At 45.3% G+C, this 25189-nt stretch overlaps 1 protein-coding gene across 1 annotated transcript in view; it reads left to right on the forward strand.

Moving 5' to 3' along the window:
- nrp1a (neuropilin 1a) overlaps positions 1-25189 on the forward strand; it is a 56352-nt gene that overhangs the window by 14718 nt on the left and 16445 nt on the right. Inside the window, 4 exon segments of the mRNA XM_029457589.1 lie at positions 5110-5291; positions 11595-11822; positions 14271-14426; positions 16909-17075. Coding sequence (XP_029313449.1) covers positions 5110-5291; positions 11595-11822; positions 14271-14426; positions 16909-17075 — 733 coding nt within the window.

A 25189-nucleotide genomic window follows, 5' to 3' on the forward strand; every position in this document is an offset into this window, starting at 1 on the left:
CGGAGTGTAACCGTGTGGGGGTGACACCCAAAGAGGCCAGTTGGAGGGGTGCAGCTGTGCCGTGTGGGCGGGGAATATCCATCTTTTTTCATCTTCCATCCGTCCATGTGGCAGCGTGGTGGTGAGCAAAGCAATCATGCCCTTCTGCCCTCGCCACAGAGGAACCACTTCTGAACCCATCAGCTCTGATTGGTTGGTAGTTTGTCCCACTGGGTGGGTTGCCATGTTCGGAGGACTTCAACTCCTGCAATAATTTTCTGCAGATTCAGAAGTGGAGACACATCAGTGGAGAGGAGAGGGTGATTGCTAAAAAAAAACAAAAAAAAAAAACAGTTGATCTTTTTTCCAGCTTCATGGTCAAATTCTGTTTTAACGGTGAGGTCTTGATCATCAATAAAAATGTATGTCAAATAGGGTTAATGTTTTAAGCTGAGAGCATTAAGATGTACACCCGGTTTACTGCCTATTTTTCGCACTTCCTTGTCTGTCAAGGAGCTGATGCGGGGCTCATTGCAGGAAAGAGGGAACCTGTTATTCTAGTGCAGGTTAATGAGTGTCACATGCACGAGGGAGGCCGTATGTGAGGTAAAGTAGAGAAAGGGAGACCGTTTTATTTCAGCGAGGTATGTCCCCTCCAGGCTAGGAAAAAGTAAGTCAGGGATCAGCTTGTCTCGTGCCCCTTGTACAAACAGTAATGATGTTTTTTCAGACCCCCAAGTGACAGTTTGTTAGCCGAGACTCGTTAACACGTGAGTCTCCGGAGTCAACAAAGTCCCTTTTCCTGCTAACTCCCCTGGGCCTCACAGAGCTGTCCCAAGTCTGTTTAGGCCTCTCCACTTGTGTTTCCCAGAGATGTTTGACATGTTGTAGGTGACATGTTTTCATGCGATAGCAAGTTATACTGCGACAGCCGCAGAAAGAGAAATGCCAGAGTGAAGTGCAGAGCATTTGTTCTATACACAGCTGAACCAAAGGGAGTAATAGCAAAGAAAGGGCTCTTGTTCTGGGGGTTTCCACAGCATGCTTGCGCTTATAAATGGTCTGATTAAGAAATCTAACCAATTGTATGTGGTTTATATAGTCTGTCATAGCGTTATTCCATCGCTTCGGATTGTATTGCTTTTATAGAACCATATCAAGCAGACATTTATAGAGGGAGGACAGATTGTTTCCATGGGAAAGCTTCAGGCAATATAACTGTTATATTGTTAGGACGCTAGTTTGTCGCCTTCTCTTTGGCTTTGCAAGGAGGGCTAATGTTCTCATTTGACACTAGCGGATTGCTTTCTCTCTGTGCCTGAAGAAAGGAGGCAGGCTAATACATTTGAGTCGGTGAAGCGAAGGTCGTTGAGAATTACATTCACCCCCTCCTCACCCACCCACCCCTCTCTTTTTTCTCTTTAATTTCCCCACTGGATTGGCAAACCATTTTCACTATTAGCACTGTGGTAGGCAGTGTGTAATTGTCTGTGTGTGTGTTGTGGCGTGTTGGCAGGGCCCACCCAAACCCAAAGCAGACTAGACAAATAAATAGGTGCATGGCTCAACTGGATTGTACTGTCATGAGGAATAAGAAGAACAACGGCAGTGATACAAGATAAAAAAATCACTACTCCGGCCCCTGATAAGGGGAATCCTAGTTTTAAATTGGAAGGTTAGGAGGACCCCACAACTGTGGGACCCATCCAGGGCTTCAAAGTAGGCCAGTTTCTTCTTTTCTGACCCTAAATGGAGGTTGAGGCTCCTATATAAGGACTCTCAACACTGGAAGTCCCTGCAGGTGTTTAGAGCAATGGATTAGAGCTACGTTTTACACAGCTGGCAACAGGAGAGCTTTTCAGGGCCCTCGAACTGCCCCGCCAAGCGTTTGCCATAATGTCTTCCAGATGACAAGGGCCTGGATGGATCTGTATTTGCAGAGCAAAGCATGTGGGCCTATTCGCGCAGAATTGCTGGAGTTCTGGCTAACACACTATTTAGACCATTAAGACCCAAATACATTTTGGAGAAGGAGGTCTTTTTTCTTTTTCTTTCCTCGCACAAAGAGAACCCCCAGGGTGTATTCTCTCTTCTATCTGCATCCTCTCTCCCGCTATGCTGCCTTTACGAGGGCCATCCGAGCTGATGAGGCGCCAGGGTAAAAATGCAATAAACAGCTTTTCTGGAGGTGTGAGGAGTCGAAATATATAAACGAAAATAAGTGTATCCCTCTTGTTTGGATGGTGACTAGGGAGTTTGCGAGACAGGAAAAATAAAAACATTGGTTGACTGCCATCTGTCCATGTGCACACACATAAAGCCATGCTATATTGTACACACTATGCATAATGTTGTGCATGTTTGCACATGTATCGTGCATATGTACACACAAACAGCAAATCCACAGAAGCACTTGCTCAGCTACTTCTGTTGTACTGCAGCTTGCTCTCCTCTCCTTCTTCACCTCGATGATGCATTTCAGCATCAATTTTTTAGGCGTCTGGCAATGCCCAGCTTTTGGCAGTTGCTGGGTGGAGCGAGAGGGTGGGGGTGGGAGAAACAGAGGCTCTGAGGTGAATTATAAGTCTGCTGATAGAACACAGCAGGGACACGGAAGGATTGATGCTCTCTGTTGTGAGCTGGGAAAGATGGAGAGGAGAGGAATCAGGAGGGGAGGGGAGAGAGCCCTCAAGCTGAGAAATTGATGGCACAAATATATATAATAATATTGAGAAAACAATATCTTTAAATATATGCCCTGCTGACCTAACTCAACGATGACGTAGGTACAACAGAAAGAAACCCGATGCCCTCTTAAGAGGAGCCCTTAAAACTAAATAATGAGTAACTCCCCGGACATTTAGCCACAAAGCGCAGGGGAGGGAATAACATTGTAAACACCACGTGAAACTAGTGTTTTACTGTGCTGCAGCTGATAAAGTAGCTGAAACAAAGTGGTACTTGTGTAAGCCGTTGCCACAGCTGGTGGCCCGGCGAGAACAGAGGAAGAAGACCCGGTCTGAGATCACTATACAGAGTAATGAAGAAAGGCCAAACAAGTCCAAAACCAGATCTTTCCAGAAACCTTTTGATGATATTTGTAATGCTACAATGTCTGTATGGGGTGGATCCTGAAAAGAGCTTTCAAGAGCAAAGGTCTGGTTATCAGAGAGAACAGACTGGCAGTCATTGTTTTTTATAGACAGTCGGCAGCTTTCTTTTAACCAACTTTTAACCCGAGACACTAAAAATGTAAAAAAACAAAGAAGAGAAGAAGAGGAGGCACTTGATGCATGTTGACAGCTACATATCACCTCAGATCAGTCCATCCGAGCAGAAAGAAGAGTGAGGTCATCCATCCACTGCACCTCCTCGGGGGACCCAGTTTCAAGGAGTGCCACTTCTGTCCAGCTCTACCTTTTTAGTTACACTGTGTTCTTTTCTCTCAGTAGCTGACTTCTACTCCTTGCTTTTATACATCATGTATAAAGACCCAGTAGACACCCCTCCCCACCTCACCTTTGGCAACTAAATTTTTGTTTTTACGCTTTAAAAAAAAATGTGACGCAGGTGAAGGAAACCCTTTTTGTAGAAAAAGGTGTCAAAGGTTGCGTGTGGATACAAGTAAGGCCCCACCTGAGGAATTTGGCACACCCGAGCCTTCATTTAAAGTGTAAATCGCCTTTTTGTGTGAAATCCTGTGCATTAAGGGAATTCAGAATCGCTAAGGAGAAGTGATGTTTTGACAGTAATTTGGGAATCAAGCAAAACTATGGAAATAGGCCCCTTTGCCCAGAAGGCACATATTTTCTGTGGAAGGGAGGAGGAGACCGAAAAAACATGTGTGCGACAGAATGTGCCTCGCACACCTGCATTGCATTATACTTCCCTACATCAGAATTAATTTCTGTATTCGCTTTGTGTGAATTGCATTTATTTTTCATCTGGTTTCTGATGAAGATGGAGGACCGTCGCAGCAGGTCATCCGGGTTTGGGCAGGAATATGCTCGATAAGGGGCCTGCAGAGCTGAAAACTTGGCAGGAACGGTATGTTATGGGCAATTAGGAACTATGGAAACCTGAACCAAAATCTGTTGTTGGAGCTGTGCTCGCCCCGTCACTCAGTCAAAACACAGCACGGAAAAGTCATCCGAACCATCATGCAAACTTGCACACATACATATACAGTAGGCACTAGTGTAACAATACCTCTCAAGTGGATTTAACAAGTGCCTGAAAATACACACACACTGATAACCAGAGGCTGTTTGGACCACCCTCGTTGGCGAGTCATTTCTCCTCTACCAGCTTAAGTTTCACATGCCAGATTCTGTGTGTGTGTGTGTGTGTGTGTGTGTGTGTGTGTGTGTGTGTGTGTGTGTGTGTGTGTGTGTGTGTGTGTGTGTGTGCGTGTGCGTGATGGCTGCTGTTCCCAGTCCTGTTTCAAAGCTGTTTTCCTCTTCTGCTCCTAAACTCCAACTCAATTAGGCGTCTGCTCCCTTCAATAGCCGTAGGTCTGAAATTCCGTTTGTGTGGGTGTGTGTTGAACAGCATTAACACCTGCTCTTTCTCTACACCAGCCTAAGCCAAAGGCCACGATATAATCATTTTCAATTCCAGTTTTCTCTCATACGAGAGGAACACACACTGTCAGTGTTATCTAGTGGTTGAACAGGAGATAGACAACTCTTCAGCTGAAGTTCAGTAGTCAAAGCAATTACGTAAACCCGACCTCAGTGCTGCTGGGAGGTGCATAACACCTCTGCAGTTTGTGTGTGTGTGTGTGTTCCAGGTTGATATAATGAAAGCATAACCCGCCCACCTGTTCTCTGAGTTTTAACCTGAGACCTCATTAGTACACAGTGTTTTATTTCCACTACATTAGCTGCACAATATGCTGTGGTGCTCTGTGTTTATGTGGTCCTTTGAGTATGAGTTTTTGTGTGTTTATCACCATGTGTGTGCGTGTGTGTGTTTGTCTTCATACATGCACAACACGAGTGTAATAACAGTGATAAATGGTTTTCCAACAAATCCAATATACAGGAACAGAGCAAGAACATAACTAAACCTGAGGGCACTAGAACACAGTGTGACTAACGCCGCTTCCTTTTCTCTTGTCTTGTTTAGGTATGACTATGTGGAGGTGCGAGATGGTGTGGACGAGAGCGGTCAGCTAGTAGGGAAGTACTGCGGGAAGATCGCTCCCTCTCCAGTCGTCTCCTCCGGAAACCAGCTTTTCATCAAGTTTGTGTCCGACTACGAGACGCATGGAGCAGGTTTCTCCATCCGATATGAGATCTTCAAGACAGGTGTGTGGCCTAACACAGCTGTAGCTTCACTTTGCAATTTGAAATATTACCACACGTCACAAAATATAGACCTACAACCACAGCTATATGTTAAGTATTTCATTGATATATTTGTATCAAATTACGCTATTATAATGTAATTGTTGAGTTTCTGGTTCAAGGTTAGGAACACGCATAGGAAACCACATTAATATGAGCTCAACATCACAAGTAATTTCAATCTGATTGTCTTTAGCTGATGCTGTCACCCATACGCAGAAAGAAAACTGTGGGAATAATTTATAAAAATGGGTCCAGAAAGAGCCTCTCTGTGTAGTTTCATGGTTTGTGTGTGATTTAGTCAAGGCACCAGAGCATCAAATTATGCAATCGCAATATGGCAAGCAATATGCTTCCTTCAAAACTAATGAATCATAGTCCCATATGTTCCATAATTATGGCAGTTTTTATCTGCTGAGAATGATTGTACAATAAGCAAGGGCATAATTTGCTGAGCATTGACTCAACAAATGTTGGTTTATTGTCAAATGGCAATCCACAGCAACAGTATGAACCTGGCATTATAACCACTGATGAGCTGGTTTTGGAGAAAGTACACTCGAGCCATAGAAGTGGCTTTCGGAAGTGCTTTCACTGCAGTGGTATCCAATCAGTGTGAGGTTCCTTCCTTAATGTAAATAATTCATCTGGGTAATTTAGTGTGGAATCATGTATGATAAACCACAGATATCCTCAAAGGATGTTTTTCTTATCAGAACACAACATCCCAGGAGGAAGGATTTCCTGTTGGTTGGCAGCCTTCCTTTGTTTGGACTGGAAAGGCTGTGGTGGAGGAGGTGGAGGAGGTGAAGGAGGAGGAGGAGAAGGAGGTGAAGGAGGTGGAGGAGGAGGAGGAGGAGGAGGAGGACAGCACATATCTGCAGAGTGACTCGTAGGCAGACAGGTGCGACAGACTCCACTTTCATTAATTAACCTTAGCAGCAGTCTATGTCCCCCCCCCTGTGACCTCAGATACATGATGAATGTCCCTGTGAGGTCCCTCCTTCCTTTTAATCTGGACTAGTGTGTGTGTTTGTGTGTCGGGGCTCGTGCGTGTCACCATCACGGCAGGGCAGCTGGTGGAGTTTGGCTCTCCATTTACGAGATCAAAGCGACATTCCACCCCGACATACGCAAACTCATCCGCACACACTCCCTCGGTCCCCCTTGATAGGCCAGTTAAATCTACTACATTCTTCCCATGATTAGCTTGGCATTTCCCAGTCTCATCTATTAGCCAGGACTGATTTATAAATGAGGCGTGTTAGGGCCCAGTGGCGATAGGGGATGGAACCGCTGAGCAAAGTCATAGGGCGCTGAGCTATGAGGAAATATGCATCAAGAAAGAAATATAGATAATAATGTGGATAGAAGATATATAGAGAGTTGAAGCTAGATGAGAAAGAGTTAGCTGATTATCACAGCTTATCAACAAGCAGGGTATTAGCTGGGAAAACATTGTGTTGGCTAACACATGTAACGTTAATGATGATACACAGATGCTCTGATAACGGATGGAGGAACGGGAGGCTTGTGCATGCCAATGAAGGCAAATGCAAAGAATGCAGGCTGTTTATCACCGTGATTATATGCGTGGAGATCACTGGAAGTCAACCTCAGGGGTTTGGTACTGCTTTTCATCTGCTGTTACAAACAAGCAAAGGTCACATTGAATATATATATACCCACAAAGCAAACGCATGTAAACACGTACTCCCCTCAAGGATCATACGCCAACTTTATACAAGTATGTTTACATGTGCAGGTTTACCCACTTAAGCTCTAAACTATGTAAATGCCCTTTCTCACACACTTCAACATGCTGGCGTTTGCAGCCCTGCTTTTATCAACAGTAGCCTTCAAAGTGTCTAATTGGAAGAGAACAGGTTGTTTTGCGGCTCTCTGTGGCCGCTTCCACACCCGTCTCTACCCCTCTCCACTCCTCAATCCCATCCAACCATCTTAATTAGCATGGCCAATTTATTTTATAGCCTGCAAATTGGCAGCCTCGCTCCACTGGCTGAAGTCTGGCAAGAGACGGGGAGAGCGAGATGGCGGGGGAGAAGGAGATAGGGGAGAGGGATAAATCGGGGGAGTGAGGAATATGTGAGTGGAAGCGAGCTCAAAGATTAGCAAGATGGTTGTGTTTGTGTTGTGTCTCTGCGGAGGCCTTCGACATTAATAAAATGGTGCATAAAAAAGTTGAGCTAACTCTGGCAATGATTTGATAAACAACCATCAGTATGAACAACAAATCAGTAATCGGAGTGCACTGAGATGAGGTGGGGTCACCATCCACCAAAAAGACTGAACGCGGTGTTTATCCTGTCATCAGACAGTATGGCACTTAAAATCCTCAAGTGCTTCTGGAAAGATCCGTCCTCTTAAGTACACATGCACACACATGCACAACATATGTTTTCTTTTAACAGCTCTTAGTAAGCTTAGAGCCACATCAATGCTGGCCGAGGACCCATTGAAGTGGGCGAGGAGGCATAGATAGTGCCACTGGCAGCCCCCCTCCTCCTCCTCTCCTTTCCTCCCTCCCTCCCCCTCGCATGCACACACAAACGCTCATCTCCGTCTCCTCACGATTACTCAGCAGAATGACTAAGTGTATTGGCTGGAGGCCCATAACGTTTGTCTTTACACTAAAAAACACCATATTTTCACGCAACAGCCCTGTTTATCATGTCACTCTGATGCGGGCGCTTTCAGTCTGAGCACACACCTGTGAAAACACTTTCAAAGTGCGTGTGCGTGTAGGTGTGTAGGTGTGTGTGTTGGGTGGGGCCTAATAGGGGGTACGTTCTGCTTTCATGGACGGCACACCCTGATGGCGTAGGTCACATCTGGCATGGAGACGTACTGTCATCACACACACACACACACACACACACACACACACACACACACACACACACACACACACACACAGCCCTCATTGAAACCTAAGACAACAAATCTCTTTAAGGGAGACTCTGAGACCCCCCCCCAACAGTGTGTCATCCCTCACGCAACGTCACAGGCACAGTTAAAGCTCTAAGTGCCATGTCAGTAATGCAGTGCCTCAGGGTGTGTGTGTGTGTGTGTGAGAGGGTGAATGTAAACCTGCCATTTCATCTGTTTTAATGACTGACACTCCACAGGCTTCAGGTTAATGTTTGATTTAGTGTTGAAAGAGTTAATTCTCCACCGACGATTAACCCCTCTGCATTAAGACGGAGTGAAGCGGAGGGGAGTTACGAAGGCGGCGGGGGCAGTAATGGGGGTGGGGGGGTGGTGAACTGGGCTAATGATCAGCCAGAGAGCAACATGGAACATAAACAGTGGTGATTTACTTAGCAATCCAAGAACAACACCTTCAGCCCCTATGGCTCCGGCCTCTAATAACCCATATGAAGGAGAGATGAATAGAAGGGGAAAGAAACGAGACAAACAGATTTAAAAATGAAAATAGCAACAGGCTGTCACATTTAACGCCTGTTCCCTGGCGCAATGTTGTTCTAATGATTAACGCCCAGTCTCTGGTCTGCTTTCAGCACTTAAAGCAACAGCTTAATAGAGACATAGAGGACAAGTCATCAGGGAGACTAACAGTCGAAAGGCTCCCTTAATGTCAAAACCATATTTGTTTAAGATTTATATCGATCTCTAACACTTGCAAAGATTGAAATCAGATCTCCATTACATATCATTTTGTCTACCACGACTTTTCCTGTTAAACAAACTCGAATCACTCAGTGACTGACATTTGTTTACTCCCCCATCCAAAGGAGAAGGGCTCAATGTAAACGTATTACTGCCGGCCGTAAATGTTTGAGCACCTGGTTGGAGGTTGCCGGTAAATGTTGCGTGCGTTCAAGGTTACTTCTTTTTACTCTCTCCCGACATCCTGTCATAAATTCAGCTGTTTGTTTAGAAGCAGTGGTTAGACTACTGGGTGCACACTGTTTTATCTCAGATAAAATGGGATAATCTAAGCATGTCAGCCTGAGTCAAACCTTTCTTATTATTTACCAAACCATTTCTGTTTACTATTTCAACCCCTTTTTCTATTGAGGCGATAGAAAAGACACCAACAACTGCTAGTGATGGTTAGCATGTGGCTGACAACGGCATTTATTTGTCTCCTGAAGCTCCTTGTCTCCACAGACGCATGCACTGTAAGTCCGAACGCTGCCACAGACTGCTATCACTGAATGCCTCCCAAGCAGACATCAGCACAAAGCATCCTGGGTGTAGCGAGGAGAGCCAGGAACAGAAGCCCTCCCGCGTGGAGGCACTAGATAAAAGAGATCTGTTGGATGATTATCGCGCCGGTGGGACCGAACAGAGCGCTCCGTCTTCTATCGCCACTCTATTTTGTTTGTGATGTCTTCTCTCTGTCCTTTTTTCTTGAGGGGGTATAAACACAGCCAGGCACACAAAAGCTGACAATAGGGGAGTGTGTCCTTGGCTCGGCCTCAGTCATGATAATTCAGAAAAGGCACAGAAACAGGAAGACTTCATGGTGATAGGAGAGATATGTAAAGTTATCTGCAAATAAGTGCTATTACATTTGTTTAAGCCTGCATCAGTCTAGGCATTATAGTCTTATTTTGGTTTTCAGTGGGAACCATTCCCAAACACAAAATCTGTTCTGGTCAACTGCTGAGCTCAGATAAGGCTCATGGTGGAGGCTGATGAAATAGATGGAGAGTGGAGTTCAGAGCCAATATCCACAGGAAATTCAACAAACTGACCTGAATTACACTGTTGATACTGCAGCTGTCTAGACCCCTCAGGGACTCATGGGCGCCTTTTTCAAAAGAAGTGGCTCGCATCTATAGTTCACTCCCCCTAAACCTGACATTTCTCCACAAAAAAATGGCAAAGTGTGCCCAACTGCAGCATCCAGCAACCCTCTCATCTATGAAAAATGCTCTCTCTCTCGACAAAATCTCTCCATTTTCCCGGGGTAAATACGAGGGGAAGCTGTGAAATGAATGGTGCCCACTGTTCTCGAAAGCCACACTTTAGTGGCAGCACTAAATGTCAGCTCTTTTTAGACTCAAAACGCCGCTCACCGTGGCTTTCAACTTTGGGGGGTGTGAGAGAGAAAATCAACATGGCTCTCGCTCACTTCACTCACTCCATTGGTGGACGAGCTGAAGTGGACTTGATGGTCTTGAATTAGGAGCCCAGCAATAAGCTTGAGTGACAGTGGAAAAAGCAGTTTGCCACATTTATTTAAGCGACAATGACTGTAGAACGGAGGCTCTATCTAGCGATAACTCCCTGCAATTTTGGTTTTTGATCGGCCCCATCTGCGCCCATCACACCGGCTGTCAGAAGAGCATGAAAATTACATTATGCTTTTCACATTTCGGCCTCTAATGGCTCTTAATAATTGCCCTGGATGGCAGTAGTTTTTTCCCCCTGAGTTGTGTGTTATGTGTGTGTGTTTGTGTAACCCAGGCTTGGCAACAATCTGACCGAGCACTTGAGCATGCATAGTGAACACGTCTTAATGTCTCTTTCTATCCATCGTAAAAAATGTCCTGCGTCATTTTTTTAAATCACATGTCACTCATTCTTAAATCTTAATCTCGTGCTCATGATGCTCTGAGATGTGGCTGACACGGGAAATGTGTCAATGCTCCTCATCAGCTGAAAGGCAGATCTCCGGGGAGCTGTGTGAATAAATATTTTGACTTTTAAAATTGTGTTTGAGTGTGAATGTGTGTGTTGATGTATGTGCAGTCAGTTCCATCACTGACACTGTCATTTTGCCTGAGTCTCATATGTTTCACAGACGTGTCCTGATGAGGGGGGGGGGGTGTGTGTGGGAGAGAAGATTTTGCACAGTGAATCAAGCTGTTTATTCGTCGCTCCCTGATTCTGATGATTGAGTTCTTTCACTAATGTTTACTCTCACAGTCCAGATGTTCCAGGAGTTACAGATTTAGCAGCAGTAGAGTGATGTTCGTGCCCATGAGTAAATGAAAAAAAGTCACAAAACCACATAGTGGAATGTTGAGACACCCAGATGTAGCCTCTATTGAAAAGAAGAACTATCAAGGTGGTCTCTGGTCTCTAGGCCGTAAACTGTCCTTCAATCAATAGAACAGCTGGGAGGCAGAGCTTCTCAATACCCACCACACAAAGAAACCCCGAAACAGATCACTTAACCAACAGTCTTTCAAATGAACCATCCCCACCCTTTCTTTTGTCCCCGCTTCGTCTCGTCTTCTCATTTACCATCTCGTTTCCTCCCTGCAGGTCCCGAATGCTCCAGGAACTTCACCTCCAACAGCGGTGTCATAAAGTCGCCCGGTTTTCCAGAGAAATACCCCAACAACCTGGACTGCACTTTCATGATCTTCGCCCCCAAGATGTCCGAGATCATTTTGGAGTTTGAGAGCTTCGAGCTGGAGCCCGACCCGACGCCCCCTACTGGTGTTTTCTGCCGATATGACAGGCTGGAGATCTGGGATGGTTTCCCTGGAGGTGAGCAAGCAATGTATAATGTGCAAAACAAAAAAAGAAATTTTCTGTATTATAACCATGAACTAGTTTTTCTTTTAGCTAGTATTACTAGTATGTGCTTATTCAATTCTTAAACTACTTTCACCCACTGCTTAGAAATCTGCCATTGTGTAGTGGAAAATGGAGGAGGAAATGAACAGCTTTACACAAAGTGATGGCCTTATCCGAGCCAGTGGGCTAACTGCCTTAACCAGACTTGGCAGGGCTCCAAAAATCTTTAGTCATCGCTCAACGCCAAAACACTTCCTGCTTATGAGAGCCTACCATCCTTCCTTGTTTTTGTCACATGCTACGTTGATTTGTATAGTGGGAATTTAGGGAAAATCTCAGTCGTTTCTTCTCTGACGCAGGAAATGACTCTGAAAGGAATTTCCTTTTTATAGTTGTCCTTGTGTTTCCCACAGAAGAGAATTTGAACTGTACCAGTTGGGTCCAAATAATAGCCAACATCTCCTGTTGCTGTTTGAGCAAAAACCTGCATCCCTCGCGCCGATGGAGACAAAATAAAATATTGCCAAATAAAAGCATTCTCAAATCCATCTAAAGAATCGGCAGGTGAGAGACCGAGTGTTCAAAGCAGTGGCTCCATGGCCTGAGATGAGGCTTTGAACTCACTGAGCGAAATCACCTCCTTGAAGTTTTTTTCCTGGCTTTTCAAACACGGGGTGCACAAGATGAAAGCTTTTCTCACCCATCAGGGGCTGAGAAGTGTTCTCCGCTGTGGCGTTCCAAGTGATCAGGTTGGGGTGTAAATCGCGGCGCCTTTTCAAGGGAGTTTACTTGAAGTTCAATATTCTCTCAGCTCACATCTCTGTAAATTTGAACTGTGCGCAGTTGACCTTTGATTCCACAAAGTCTTTCCTTCTCGTTTGTATATTCTCTCCCAGAGGTGGGACATGTTTAATTGTCAAGATGTGTGTTGATTATGGAGACCCGCAAAGGCTTGGAGAGCTGAGAAATATGTCACATTATTATCACCTTTTAATACACATTTTAACAAAGAAAAGTACATCAGGCTTCTGGCATAGAAATGTTCTGTGCTATTTCCGACTTATTAAGATTCAGAGATTTCTTTCTGCGGACAGTATGACACAAAAGAAGCAGAATAAGACACACCAGAATCTTTTGTCAAAGCTGAATAGGCTTTCCAGGGGCAGAAAATGGACTCCACCACTTCGGACCGACGTGGCTTCACACCCTTCAAGTGTTTTTGTATGTGACAGACAGCCTTGTATAAAAATAAGCCATGGGTAGACAATAGTGTGTCAGCTTTTGCCAGGTGGCTCCTGTGGTGTCTGTTGGATCGATAGTGCATTAGGGCTGGAGGCATGCTAGGCGTCGGAGTGTGCCGAGATGGGAGATGTCTGGGCAAATGCAGGCCTCTGTGAAGCACCGGGCGTACACCTCGCTGGACAGGTGCTGTGGAAGAACAACTTCCACTCCCTCTTCCCTGAGGAATGGAGAGGCAGGCAGGATGCAGACTTCATAGCGAGGCTCTTTAAAATTTCATAGCGCTGGGGAGTCATGCAGATAATCCAGGAGATGGCATTTTTATGTTCAGCCCAGGCCTTTACGGGTTTAAAAAACACACATAGATTCTCACGCACATACACCAGGAACCTGGGTTATGAAGATTAATCGGAGCCATAGCACCCCTGCCCCAGGAGTCCCTGTGGTCTGGCCTTTGCCTTTCATGTAGGAGCTGGGCTGAGAGAGTGGCATGTTTTGGATGACAGGAGGCCACAGGGAGGCAGGACTGTCACTCGCCGCTGATCACAGCATTACTAATCACAGATAAGCTGCAGGTCCCTACACACCAACAGGAACACACACTCACAAATGTGCATGGATCATAGCACACATCAAAGGCATAGGGCAAGGTCATTGTGCTCTCCTGCTCCCTCCCTCAGTACCCCATCACTCTTTCTCCATATTTCTCTGCCTCCTCCCTCCACCTCGCATTTTCCGCCCCTCGCTGCCCCGTTCTTCTCACTCTGCTCAGTGGAAAATGTGCTTTTATTGCTTTCTCTCTTTTAATGCTGCCCTATTGTCTCTACCCAGTCTCCTTCACAAAACTCACTGGGCCACGGCTGTGTCCGCCTCAAGTAAAAAAGAAAACGGCCAAGGAATTTACAGCCAACAAATAGACAGAGAGCGTGACCTGCCCACACCACAGGTCCCTCTTCCGCTTTGCTCTTTTTGTGTCAGGAATGTTGGGAGTCTTTTTTCAAGCTTCTTTATGGGGTCGGGTGAAAAAAGTGCAGCCGGTGTACATACCTCACTGACACACTAGTTTTCACACCTCCATGGGGGGTTGGTAGTTAAACCCATGTGTGACATGGCTGTGGCACACAAACAAATATTGAGTTAACGCAAGTCTTTGTGCTTTTCTCTCCTTTCTCTTCGCAGTCGGTCCATACGTCGGGAGGTACTGTGGGCAGAACACCCCAGGCCGGATCATCTCCTACACGGGCATTCTGGCACTGACAATCAACACCGACAGCGCCATCGCTAAGGAAGGCTTTTCGGCCAACTTCACCGTCATCGAAAGGACTATTCCAGAAGGTGAGTTGGCATAATAACACTGAAAATCTGATTGATTGGGATGTCAGGGAGCAAAACAACACAGGCAACAAAAAAAACCCAGTATGTGTATTGAGACAGAAATCTAAATAAATCACAATCCAGAGAGAGTTGTTCAATAGAAGAAGATCTGCATTGTATTAGCCTGAATTAAAACAGGGTAGTTGCATAAGATTAAGAGGGCAACAAAATAACCCCCAGAGGACTAGTGCTAAAAGTAAGAAGCAGATGTTGTCTGCAACCCAAGCCACACAAGGTCCTATTATGACGAATTCCCACGTGTTTAACAGAGCTGAGGAGTTATTAAATAAACACTTACTGCTTATTCACTTGGGTAATATGGGGTAGAAGTCCACCTCCCATGGTTTACAAGACCTACATTTACACACTGTGAGTCCAGACAGGCTCCAAAAGGCAGCTTCCCAACCAGTAACCACCCCGGACACACATCCCTGCTTTAACATTCAGCATCGTCATCCCAGGGCTCGACCCCCCGACCCCATTTTGCAAAACGCTCCAGCTAAACATTTCATTAAGGAAGACGAACGCTGGTAAGAGTCATAAATCTGTCCAGAGGCCAGACCACCCCAAACACACACAGTCAGTCTTTGAATAGCAATAGAGATGGATGACATTCAACAAATGTACTAATCGTCTCCAAAAAGGATTTTGTCTTGCCCAGAGGGAAGACAGGCGCTGGGTACACACACAACAAACGACCCCGCCTCACAGTAATGAGCCCACCGATGACTGCTGATGTCATTTCTGCTGTCAGTTTCTTCCGAGTTACTTGAGTCACTTTAATCACACATGTAAAATCAGATTTTGCAAATCAACTCTTCAATTTCACCATTAAGAGGCACGGTGAACTATCTGACCCATGATCAGTAAATACCTTCATTTACATGAGTTACTTAGTCTTACATCACCGACCAAGACGTTTCCAAGATCCAAACTCGGTCTGCACTCTTCCAGAGTTGTACCACTTGAATCATTCATAATCCCCTTATGCATAATACACGGTGGATTTTCTCGCCTCCGCATGGCAAGGGGAATGGTACACTCGAGCAGAAAGCTACTGATGAGTGGTGATAAGGTGATGAAAGGAGGCCTTGTCTTCTGTTCTTACCCCGTCTCTCTCCAAACACCCTCCCCACCCATCCAACCACCCTCGCTATCTTTTTCGGCTATCTGCTTTGGTTGGTAACCAACATGATCAGATACCGTCCTTGGCCACAAACAAACACCTCTTTGATTTGTTTATCGTGATCCAGTAAGTGATTACTGAGTACAAAGGTTTGACAAGAGCGAGCAGTCTCATCAGCTGACGATGAGGGCGAAGAGGTGTGAGACATTTTTCTCGCCATCTCACTGAGACTCCGACACACTCGTGCGCGATAGCATGCACGTAGATGCGCGACGGCGCGTTGACACTGAAAAGCACACGCTGACCCAGTGGCTGAGGTGTGTTAGCAGTGTGGCAGATGGGGAGACCATCTGTGTTAACTCCCAGGCAGCAGCCACATAGCAGCTCCACACTGCTCCTCGTCCTGTGCCCTCTGAGTGTGTATGTGTGTGTCCATGTACACACAAGCACATTTATGGCGTTGGGAGCCTTGCGGTCAGAGAAGCGGGCTTGTGAACGAAGGGTTTAAAACACGGCCGAGGTGCTTTATGACCAACTTCACCATCAGGCGAAAAAGAAGTAAATAAACAATAGGAAGAATAATGGTCCACATGAATGTGTGAAAGTGTGCCTTCACATACCTCTGTTGTTGTGGGGACATTATACAACTCCTGCCCAGATCAAAAGGTCATGTTGTTTGTTCCAACCGTTGCAGCGGTGTCAGCATGTCTGACCTCCAGGGTTAGAGAGGCCGGCCCCAAGCTGACCCAGCTAACTCTTTAGTCCTGGAGCCCAGAATGCCTCAAAGCGGCTGCCCCATGTCAACACAAACAAGGAAAGCCACCTCCTACCTCCTACCATGGGTGGTTGAGTGTAATATATGTCCCCAGAATACACACCTAAACTCCCCCAAGAGACCAAGATGGGGAAAATAGTCAGTGTGTGCAAAGAAGATAAACTGCCCTCAGGGATGTGAGGGAAACAGATCCAGTCAGTGGAAGAAACAACTGGAGTGAAAGTCACTTTATCGCCTAATACTGGTGTAATCTTAGCCCACGCTGAAAGTTTAATGAAGACATTTTTACGTCTTAATGCGAAACACTTCCATTCGGCTTCCATTAGAAACTAAAGAGGGAGAAACGGAAAAGGATTTACTGAGGCATCGCTGATGTGCTGTTCTTTTCCGGGCCAGCAGCGCTGAGTGCCTGTCGTGTGGTGTCCTGCTCCCCAGGGACGAGCTCTGATTCTGGGGGACATTGAAAGCTCATGCTGGGTACATTCTGGTGCTTTCAGTGCTCAGGATTCACATCTTTTACTCTCTTCTTTCATTCCCCTCAGACTTTGACTGTAGCGACCCTTTGGGGATGGAATCAGGAGAGATAACATCGGACCAAATCATGGCCTCATCGCAGTACAACCCCAGCTGGTCCCCAGAGCGCTCCAGACTCAACTACTATGAAAATGCATGGACGCCGGCATTGGACTTGAACAAAGAGTGGATACAGGTACCATATTAATTCTCATGTCACAGAGATGTAATTTGTAGGGGGGGTTATTTGCTAAAATATCACAGAAAATGACTAAAATGACATTAGATTTCAGTAACTGAGGAGAGGTAGAGAATATCTGAAACCATGGCAGTATAGAACAATTCGCCAACTGCCTGCAGTATGTTTATGGAGGTGAGTCACAGTCTGAGGGTGTATGCAGTATTAGAAGTGACTACTGCCTGCTTGAACACAGTAGGAGTGTTCTGTGTTTGTCCTTCAGTCTCCAGAGGTGCAGTGTCTCCATAACACTTTCACAAGACGCGACCATTTCGATGATGAATGTCAGCTGTCCTGATGGACCTCCAGGTGGTGGAGTCCACCCCTCACAAAAATTGCCTGTGTCCACCCTCTCTGTCACTGTCTATCTATCTGTCTATGTCTTTTCTCTCCCTCTGTCTTCCTGTCCTACCTGATAACTTCCCCTTTCCTTGATAACAGTGGCCGCCTCCGGGGATGCTGGGATTTAGTCCAGGCATCCTGCCCAGCCTCACGAACATGCACACACACACACACACACACACACACACACACACACACACACACACACACACACACACACACAGACACACACAGAAACGGTCTCTGTCATATTTTTCTGTCTGTCGGCTTATCTTCACAAAGCGATCATCACCCACCAGGGGGAACTTTATGTGGAAAGATTAAGGATTTAGTTCTTCCCTCCCCAGATGGGGATAAGTCACATATCCCAAGTCCACTCACAGCACAAACCCCCTGTGACAGAACAGCACTACCTGGTTGCAGTTGGAGCATGTTTGATTTATTAACCGAAAGCCTCCAGGCCTTGTAAATGCCCAGACTGTTTTTCTTTTTCTACTGTTTTTCTACAGTCTTTGCTTCGTTGTTGAAAAGGTTTGGCCCCCACATATTCCTCAGGGGATGAATAATAGAGCTGACCCAAAGCCAAATATTTGCTTGGGGAGGGCCATAAGCAAGCTTTTCCTTTATTATTGCAATGAAAATATTATCCTGAAGGCCCCTGTTGCTCCTTCAGACTAATTTAATCAGTGTTTGAGCATGTATGTGTGCGGGCTTGAGTGCATTCTCCCGTGTGTGTGTGTGTGTGTGTGTGTGTGTGTGTGTGTGTGTGTGTGTGTGTGTGTGTGTGTGTGTGTGTGTGTGTGTGTGTGTGTGTGTGTGTGTGTGTGTGCGTTCTTGGCTTTGTGGTTTAGTAGGAGGGTCTGGCCGAGTTCATATTGTCCTGAAAAAGACCCCAGCATGCATCTGAGTGGATCAGGAAGAAACATGGCCTGCCTTACCACTTCCTCCAGCAGTTGGGCAGTCTGTTGTATTAAAGCATTTTTCTCTTTGAAAGCAGAGGCCATTGTTCACAGTCAGATATGTGTATCAAGGGTAACAGCACAGACTTGAAGGCTTCTCTACCCCGGTTTTCCTTTTTGTCAGCGGAAATTACAAGCGATCAGAATGATTTGTTACCACTCTAGACATCGCTGCTGTAGTATTGATCATATTGAGTATTTGATTTGGCAGTAAAATCTGGATGTGCTCTAATGGGCATGCTGATTTCCCAATACTAATCGAATCAAAACACTGAATGGGGCTCTTCTAATTTCTCATTTCAAACCCTGCAAAAGAGCTAAGTCTGTGGTTGCCACATAATTTATGCTTTTGAAAGAGTGTGATGTACTCGTGCCGAGCACTCTGAGCAGAAGCCCAATTATCACAAGTGGTATTAAAAGAGTAGAATTCTTCATTCCTTTTTCATTAAGCCTGTCTGTGGTGCTACAACAAGCTCAGGCCCCCTCTCGGCACGTACAAATCATCTCAGTGCACCGTCAGATGCATAGTAATCAATTCATTATTTATTTCATTATCATTCCCTGACTGCAGTTTGAAGCAGACAGTTTTTATTATTCATGAAAGCCCGCCTTTTGATTCCTGGGCATTTTCCTTCACTCTGCTTTTCCTTCTTTTTTTGCTGAACATAATCCAGATTTGTCATCCATTTTATTGCTGCCTCATTCTAATGCATGGAGAGGAGGAGGGCAAGATGCTAGAGTCTATGTGCTCGTCTCTAGGTAATTAGATTGGTGTGGTGTGGTTCAGCATTGAGTGCCGGGTTAGCCAGGCCATTAATCAGCCCTTTGGTGTACACAGAGATGGACAGATGTCCTTTGAAGGGGGTTTGCGGCTTGAGGAGGGAGTAAAGAAAGAGGCAATAATCCTTCAAAACAGAGCTTCATTTCATTTGTTCCTTTCAGATCTGTCTTTTCACTCCTGTTTCTTTTCAGGTCCACAGATCTATATCAAGGTAGAGGGAGAGTTCTGCATATTATCTGCCTGTGTGAGCCATGACATGACTTTGAAGCTTAAGAGGATGAACAGCAGGGGTCTCTGCAGCAGGTTGCAGCAAAACATAAATAAGGGCACACCTACAGACTATCCAGTTTATAGCCTGATCCTTGCTTTATGAACTCAGACTGGCTCCACAAGGAAAACCTGAATGCCACATGACACTGCATCTGCACGACACATTCGTCTCTAAGGCGAAGTTGTTTAGGCGCGTCATGGCCTGAAAATTGACTGTTCCTTGGAGGATCGTGACGGGGGTAATTGCAGAAAAGCTGACATAGTGTGGAATGGCTTTGTCAAATATGTCGGCGAAGCGATCTGATGGTTCACCGGGAGTCACCCCAGCATCTGAATGATGCAATAAAACCCAAGACTGGGTCTGTCGGGCAGACTGCCATTGATCGCACATACACAACATGAATAATTTACACTGTCTTGGAGAGAACCCAACCGTCAATACCTTGAAAGCTTCTTTATTGAGCATCCCATAATGGCAATATATTGTAGTGTATGTTATCTCATACACTAGCTTAAGTTGATTTTGCTCTCTATATCTATAATTTAGCTGCAAAGGCTCCTGCCATTATCTTTAATCTTCGTGCCAGGATGCATTATCCTTTAATTACCTCATTGGTATTTATGTATGTATCAGCCTGACTGATAGCTAAACAAATTTAATCATAAGAGGAGATGGGGAGTCCCTTTTACTTTTGTCATTTGAGAAATGTTTTCATGTTGCTTGTCTAATAGATGACAGTACTAAACCAGTGTTTGTTTGCAAATATGCTCCTTTATCTCCATATGTGGTACAGAGGAACTTGCATATTTACATGGGAGTTTAAAACCTTGAGGGGGGGTCGGGGGGGGGGGGGGGGCTGTTTGAATCCATAAGGCTAGCAACTGTGAAACATGGGCCACTTATCAAAGATAACAGGTTGAGTTTCACCGCCTTATCAACCAAACGACCACTAATTGCACACTTCCTCGATGAAAGTTTCGGCCACCGTGGCGTTTCTTTCCCCCCACAGCCTCGAGTGCAAAGGCTAACGTCAGACGCTTAACAAGTGCTATATCCTGCTTTACTTCTCATCCCAATGTGCTTTCAATTACCCCAGGTCAATGAGTTGCAGAAATGCCCCCTTCGCAATTGTCTCTCTCTTTCACTTCTGTCCTTGTTCCAGGGCGTACCGCCGTGCAGAGTGATGAGTAATTAGAATGTGGACTGGTAATTAACGGCAGCTTCTCAGTTGATGAAATCTAGCGAGAGCTAAGGATCGGAGTCTGGCATGTGGCTGCCGGTGAGATCATCATCGCGTCGTACAAATGGAAACAATGGACGCTGTCTGTGCCTCGCTGCTCCCGTGCCTCGCTCTCAATTGGAAAATCAATGAGAGGATAGAGACCCACACTCGAGTGGAGTAGCCCAAAATTGGAATAAATCGAAACATGAGGGATAGCATGATGTCATGAAATAAAACTGCTGCATACAAGCCCCGAGACAAGTTAAGCTGTAATCAGTGTCATTTTCAGTGTCTGTGTTTTAGACAATAAAACCATACAGCAATAGAGTCATCACTCAACGGTCATACGCAGCTGTGTATCGATGGGAAGGATCATCAAGCAGCTTCCAGACATGACATACCTTCAGGTTGCCCTCGTTTCCTTCCTTCGTTTCATAACCATGACTCAGAACGTTAGTCATGTGTGTGTTGCAAGCATGGGAATGACCCTGGAGTCTTAAAGATGATTCAGAGGGAAGGAAACCTTAAAACCTCACTGTTAAATGCTTCCTCTAATAGCTAAGCTGTGTAATCGGCTTAATCATTCAACAGTACATATCCGAGCACATCTAACACACAACAAACCAGACATCCTTTTATTTTATTATAGCTGCCGTCCGACCCATACATCCCTCTTTGTCAGGAACACAGGCGATCGTCGCATGGGATCACATGCATAATTTAATGCCACCAAAGAGGTGTCGGGGGCTAAAAATAAACTGCGATTCTGTCAGGTGAATATTGTGATAAATGGGAGGTCGTGAGTGGACCTCTTAGGTCCTGCAGCATTTGAGTAATACAATTTTCATGAAGGGAGAATTAATTACACTTTCAGGTAATAGAGCTTTTTCGAAACGCTTTCACTGCCAAAGAACTGCAGGTAAAATGAGTGAAAAGATTGCTTGAACGCTGGTTTAGAAATACGGCATCTACGGCTAGAACGCATCTCTTCAGCTGTGTGTATGTCAGTTCACAGAAATGTTAGCTTCCTCTTATTACCATACAAAGGACAATATAATCCGATTGTGTGTACAAAAACAGGTGACTAGAGGCTCTGCATGTACTTGATGATTCCAAGCTATCTTTCTTCCATCTATACCATCCTTAGAGATCTATAAAGCATTTCCAGAGGTTGTTTCCGGGACGCGGGCCTCTGTGTATGTCTGCTCTTTGACTTTGGAACACAGAGGAGCGCTCCATCCTTTCTCACCCTCGGCATTTCTCTTGTTGTTTTTGGTGAGAGAAAACGAATAAACTCATTCCCCAGAGGCCTCGGTTATTCAGTCAACAGCCCACACACACACACTCCGAGTGGATGCTTTCCCCCCCCCCTCTGTTGGGGGAAGCAGAGAAATGGATTTAAAAAGAAAGTATTTGGTAAACTTCTCCCAGAGTACGGATTGCTGCATGCAACTTCTTGGCAACTCAATTATAAGCCATTCAAGCAGCGAGAGATAAAGCTTTTGAGCCTTCGCTGTTTCTTGAACGCCCCCCCCCCTTCCCCGGCCTTATAAACCACATGTCTCCTCACTGCACCCACACAACAATGACTAGGCTTTATCCTCAAATACATATCATGTGGCCTTGCTTGCTGCACATCTGAGTCTTGCAGCACAGAGACAACACACTGAGGAACGGATAGACCTAATGATCACGCCCACAGCTCGCCAGGGATAATTGTAAAAGGATCTCTCCAAACTTATACAAACACCTGTAAATACATAAATACTGTGTGTCTGTTTGTCATTGCCCGTCATTAATACACGCATATATACGCCTCAATCAAATGTTGCTAATCTAATTGCATGCACTCCAGACTAGAAATGGCTGATGTTACAAGCCCGAGCACGACTAATGCTTTTTCTGCCTCTCTGGTTTTATTAGTCTGTAAAAAAAATGACTGGAGCTGTGTACACTGGATGTTGTGAGGCAAGGTGCTTTGAGTCATCGGTTTGCCTCACAACAGGAAGTCGAGAACACCCAAAACACACACAAGGAGTATTTTTGAACTATGCTGGAGCAGGAAAAACTCCTGGGAGACAAGTACACATAGGATTCCTGCCCACATATCAGCCTGTCATTGCTTTATGGAAAGATTCTAAAAGTTCTGGGTGATTTCTTACCCTGCCTGGCATGTTTATGGCTCGGACTGTATGTGTGTGTGTGTGTGTGGCCCTTCAGATATGAGTGAACTGCACACCGGCATGCCCAGAATGTATGGTGTCATTTGTCTATAGGTAGCCAAGCACGCAATCTCATAGGGGAAATAACAACATGGTGACCGAGAAACAGACTCAATCTTTTTTTCTGTTGGATCAGCAAAGTCTCAAAATGAAGCGCATCCCTATAGATGCTAGATTAGGAGTCATAATTCACACCTTTCCGCTCAGTGATTACATCACCCATTAAGCATGATTCAGCCTTTCAGGGCTCGATGACGAATAGTTTATCATCTGAGAGTGATATATTTGCCTGAGATCCACTGTGCACTGCTTGCAATTTTCTAAATGTTAGTTATTGGTTTATGTATATAGGTCAGCTGGTGCGGTCCGTGGCTCCGGGCTAAAAGGAGTCCCACTAGTTATCATTATCTGTTTGTTTTCACTGCGGTCTCTGTGGTGTGGGATGGACTGTGCTTTACTTCCAGCCTCCTCTCCCTGACCCCTGTGTTAGCAGTGTTTGCTCGTTCCTAAACTTCTAACAAGCAGCCACTAATAAATCATGCTTTGCTCAATGCCCAGGCCCTGATATCAACCCGCTTTCTGTAAAATTGATCTAGTCTGTGCACTTCCTCATGCTTATGTCCTTCACAAGTTCCAAAGCATCATTGTCAGCAGCTTGTTTACCCTCCCAACCTTCTCCTCTTCTCTCTCTCTTCACATCTTCTCTTAGTCTTTCCTTTATCCCTTCCTCCCGCCATAACATAAAAACATAAAAGTATGTTTGAGATTTCAGCTCCTTAAAACTGGCCAATTTCTCATACCTTCGGTGCCATTTAAATAAAAACTTTTTTTTTTCAAAAAACAACTTTCCAGCTGGCCCAGAATATTAATTAAAGTCCTACATCAGTCCAGCCCTCTTCAAACTCCATATTTCAGCACGCTCAAAGTTCTAAAAATTGTTTGAGTCTGAGCACCCATGAGTGTTCCCAATTAGCCCCGCCACTCATTTCATTCTCAGAGGCTCTTCTTCTCCATTACACCTAATGAGATCTTTTTCAAAGAAAAATCCCAAGGCCAAGTCTTCCTATTAGACCTTTCTTTATTTTTTTATTATGTAAGCCTTTTCAGTAAGCCGCATGGCCGTTGGTCCAGATTGCAAATGAGTCAGGCTGGCCATTTGAAGACAGATGTTAAAGACCTGCCTGGGCTCATATACACCGGCACAGGCCGCGCTGCCTTCCGCTGTGCTTTCCTCATCCAGCGCTGGCACATATGGCCGCTTACCCGTCAGAGAGGAATTCAGCTCTTGCGTTATTAAATGGGAACCGTCTGAAGCTGAAGGGATTTGATTTTTATCTCTATTTGTGGACCCAAAAGAAATCTGGGACTTACTGTATAAGCCCCTTGAGCCTCTAGACAGGAACAAAAGTATTCCGTCTCTGTATGTGACTGTCTTTTTTGTTAGTCTCCAACCATCCAAATCCTTTGAGTAGCCAAGAGAGAGTGAGAGAATAGCATGGTGGAACCTCATTTATTGCTCCCATCTGTTTATGTCTTTTTAACTTCTGGAAGTGAATGTGAGGAGCGCCAATGACCAGCGTTCTGTGGCATGCAGATGTTCCGTTCCTGCTCTTTGCTCCCAATCATTAAGTGTGGTGCAGCACTGTATGTAAGGTTGGCAGACGAAGCTTGCTGGCTCTAGCTGTATGGGTTTAGCATGCCGGAGCTCTATGGAGATGTTTGGTGGCAGATCACCCTGGCTTTGATTTTCTCAGCTTCTGTCTCGCTCTCACATAAAGCCTTTCACTGTTGTCGCTCTTTCTCGCACACCCTTAAACATGCGAATACCGAAGATCTCCTCAGTAATCTCCTCAAGACTCCAGTCGCCATTCCATCTCACGTCAACATCAAAGGCCTCTTCTCTCATCACGATCTGGAAACCCGCTCCACCACTGCTTCCTGCCTCACTCCCACGTTTTTGCAGCGTCTGCACGCACCACCATTACTCCTCATTACCGTCAGCTCAGCCTGTCAGAGACGGTGTTAACGTTTGTTCAAATTAAGTGTGCTGCTTCATACACTGAGGAGTTAGCGGCCTTTTTCTTTTTAAGCTTTTCAGTTTCACACTACACTCACTCTTTTCCTTCGATGATGAAGGGATGGTACGGTGGGGTTAAGCAGCCTCCACGGAGGTCAAAGGGAGACGATTTATTATCACTGGTGGCTGAAAAAATTCCCAGAATGTCCCAGAATTAACAAAAACTGACCTCCCCTCCAGGCACCTAGTCAGGCCCTT

The sequence above is a fragment of the Cottoperca gobio genome, chromosome 20 (genome assembly GCF_900634415.1).
Source record: "Cottoperca gobio chromosome 20, fCotGob3.1, whole genome shotgun sequence".
Taxonomy (NCBI): domain Eukaryota; kingdom Metazoa; phylum Chordata; class Actinopteri; order Perciformes; family Bovichtidae; genus Cottoperca; species Cottoperca gobio.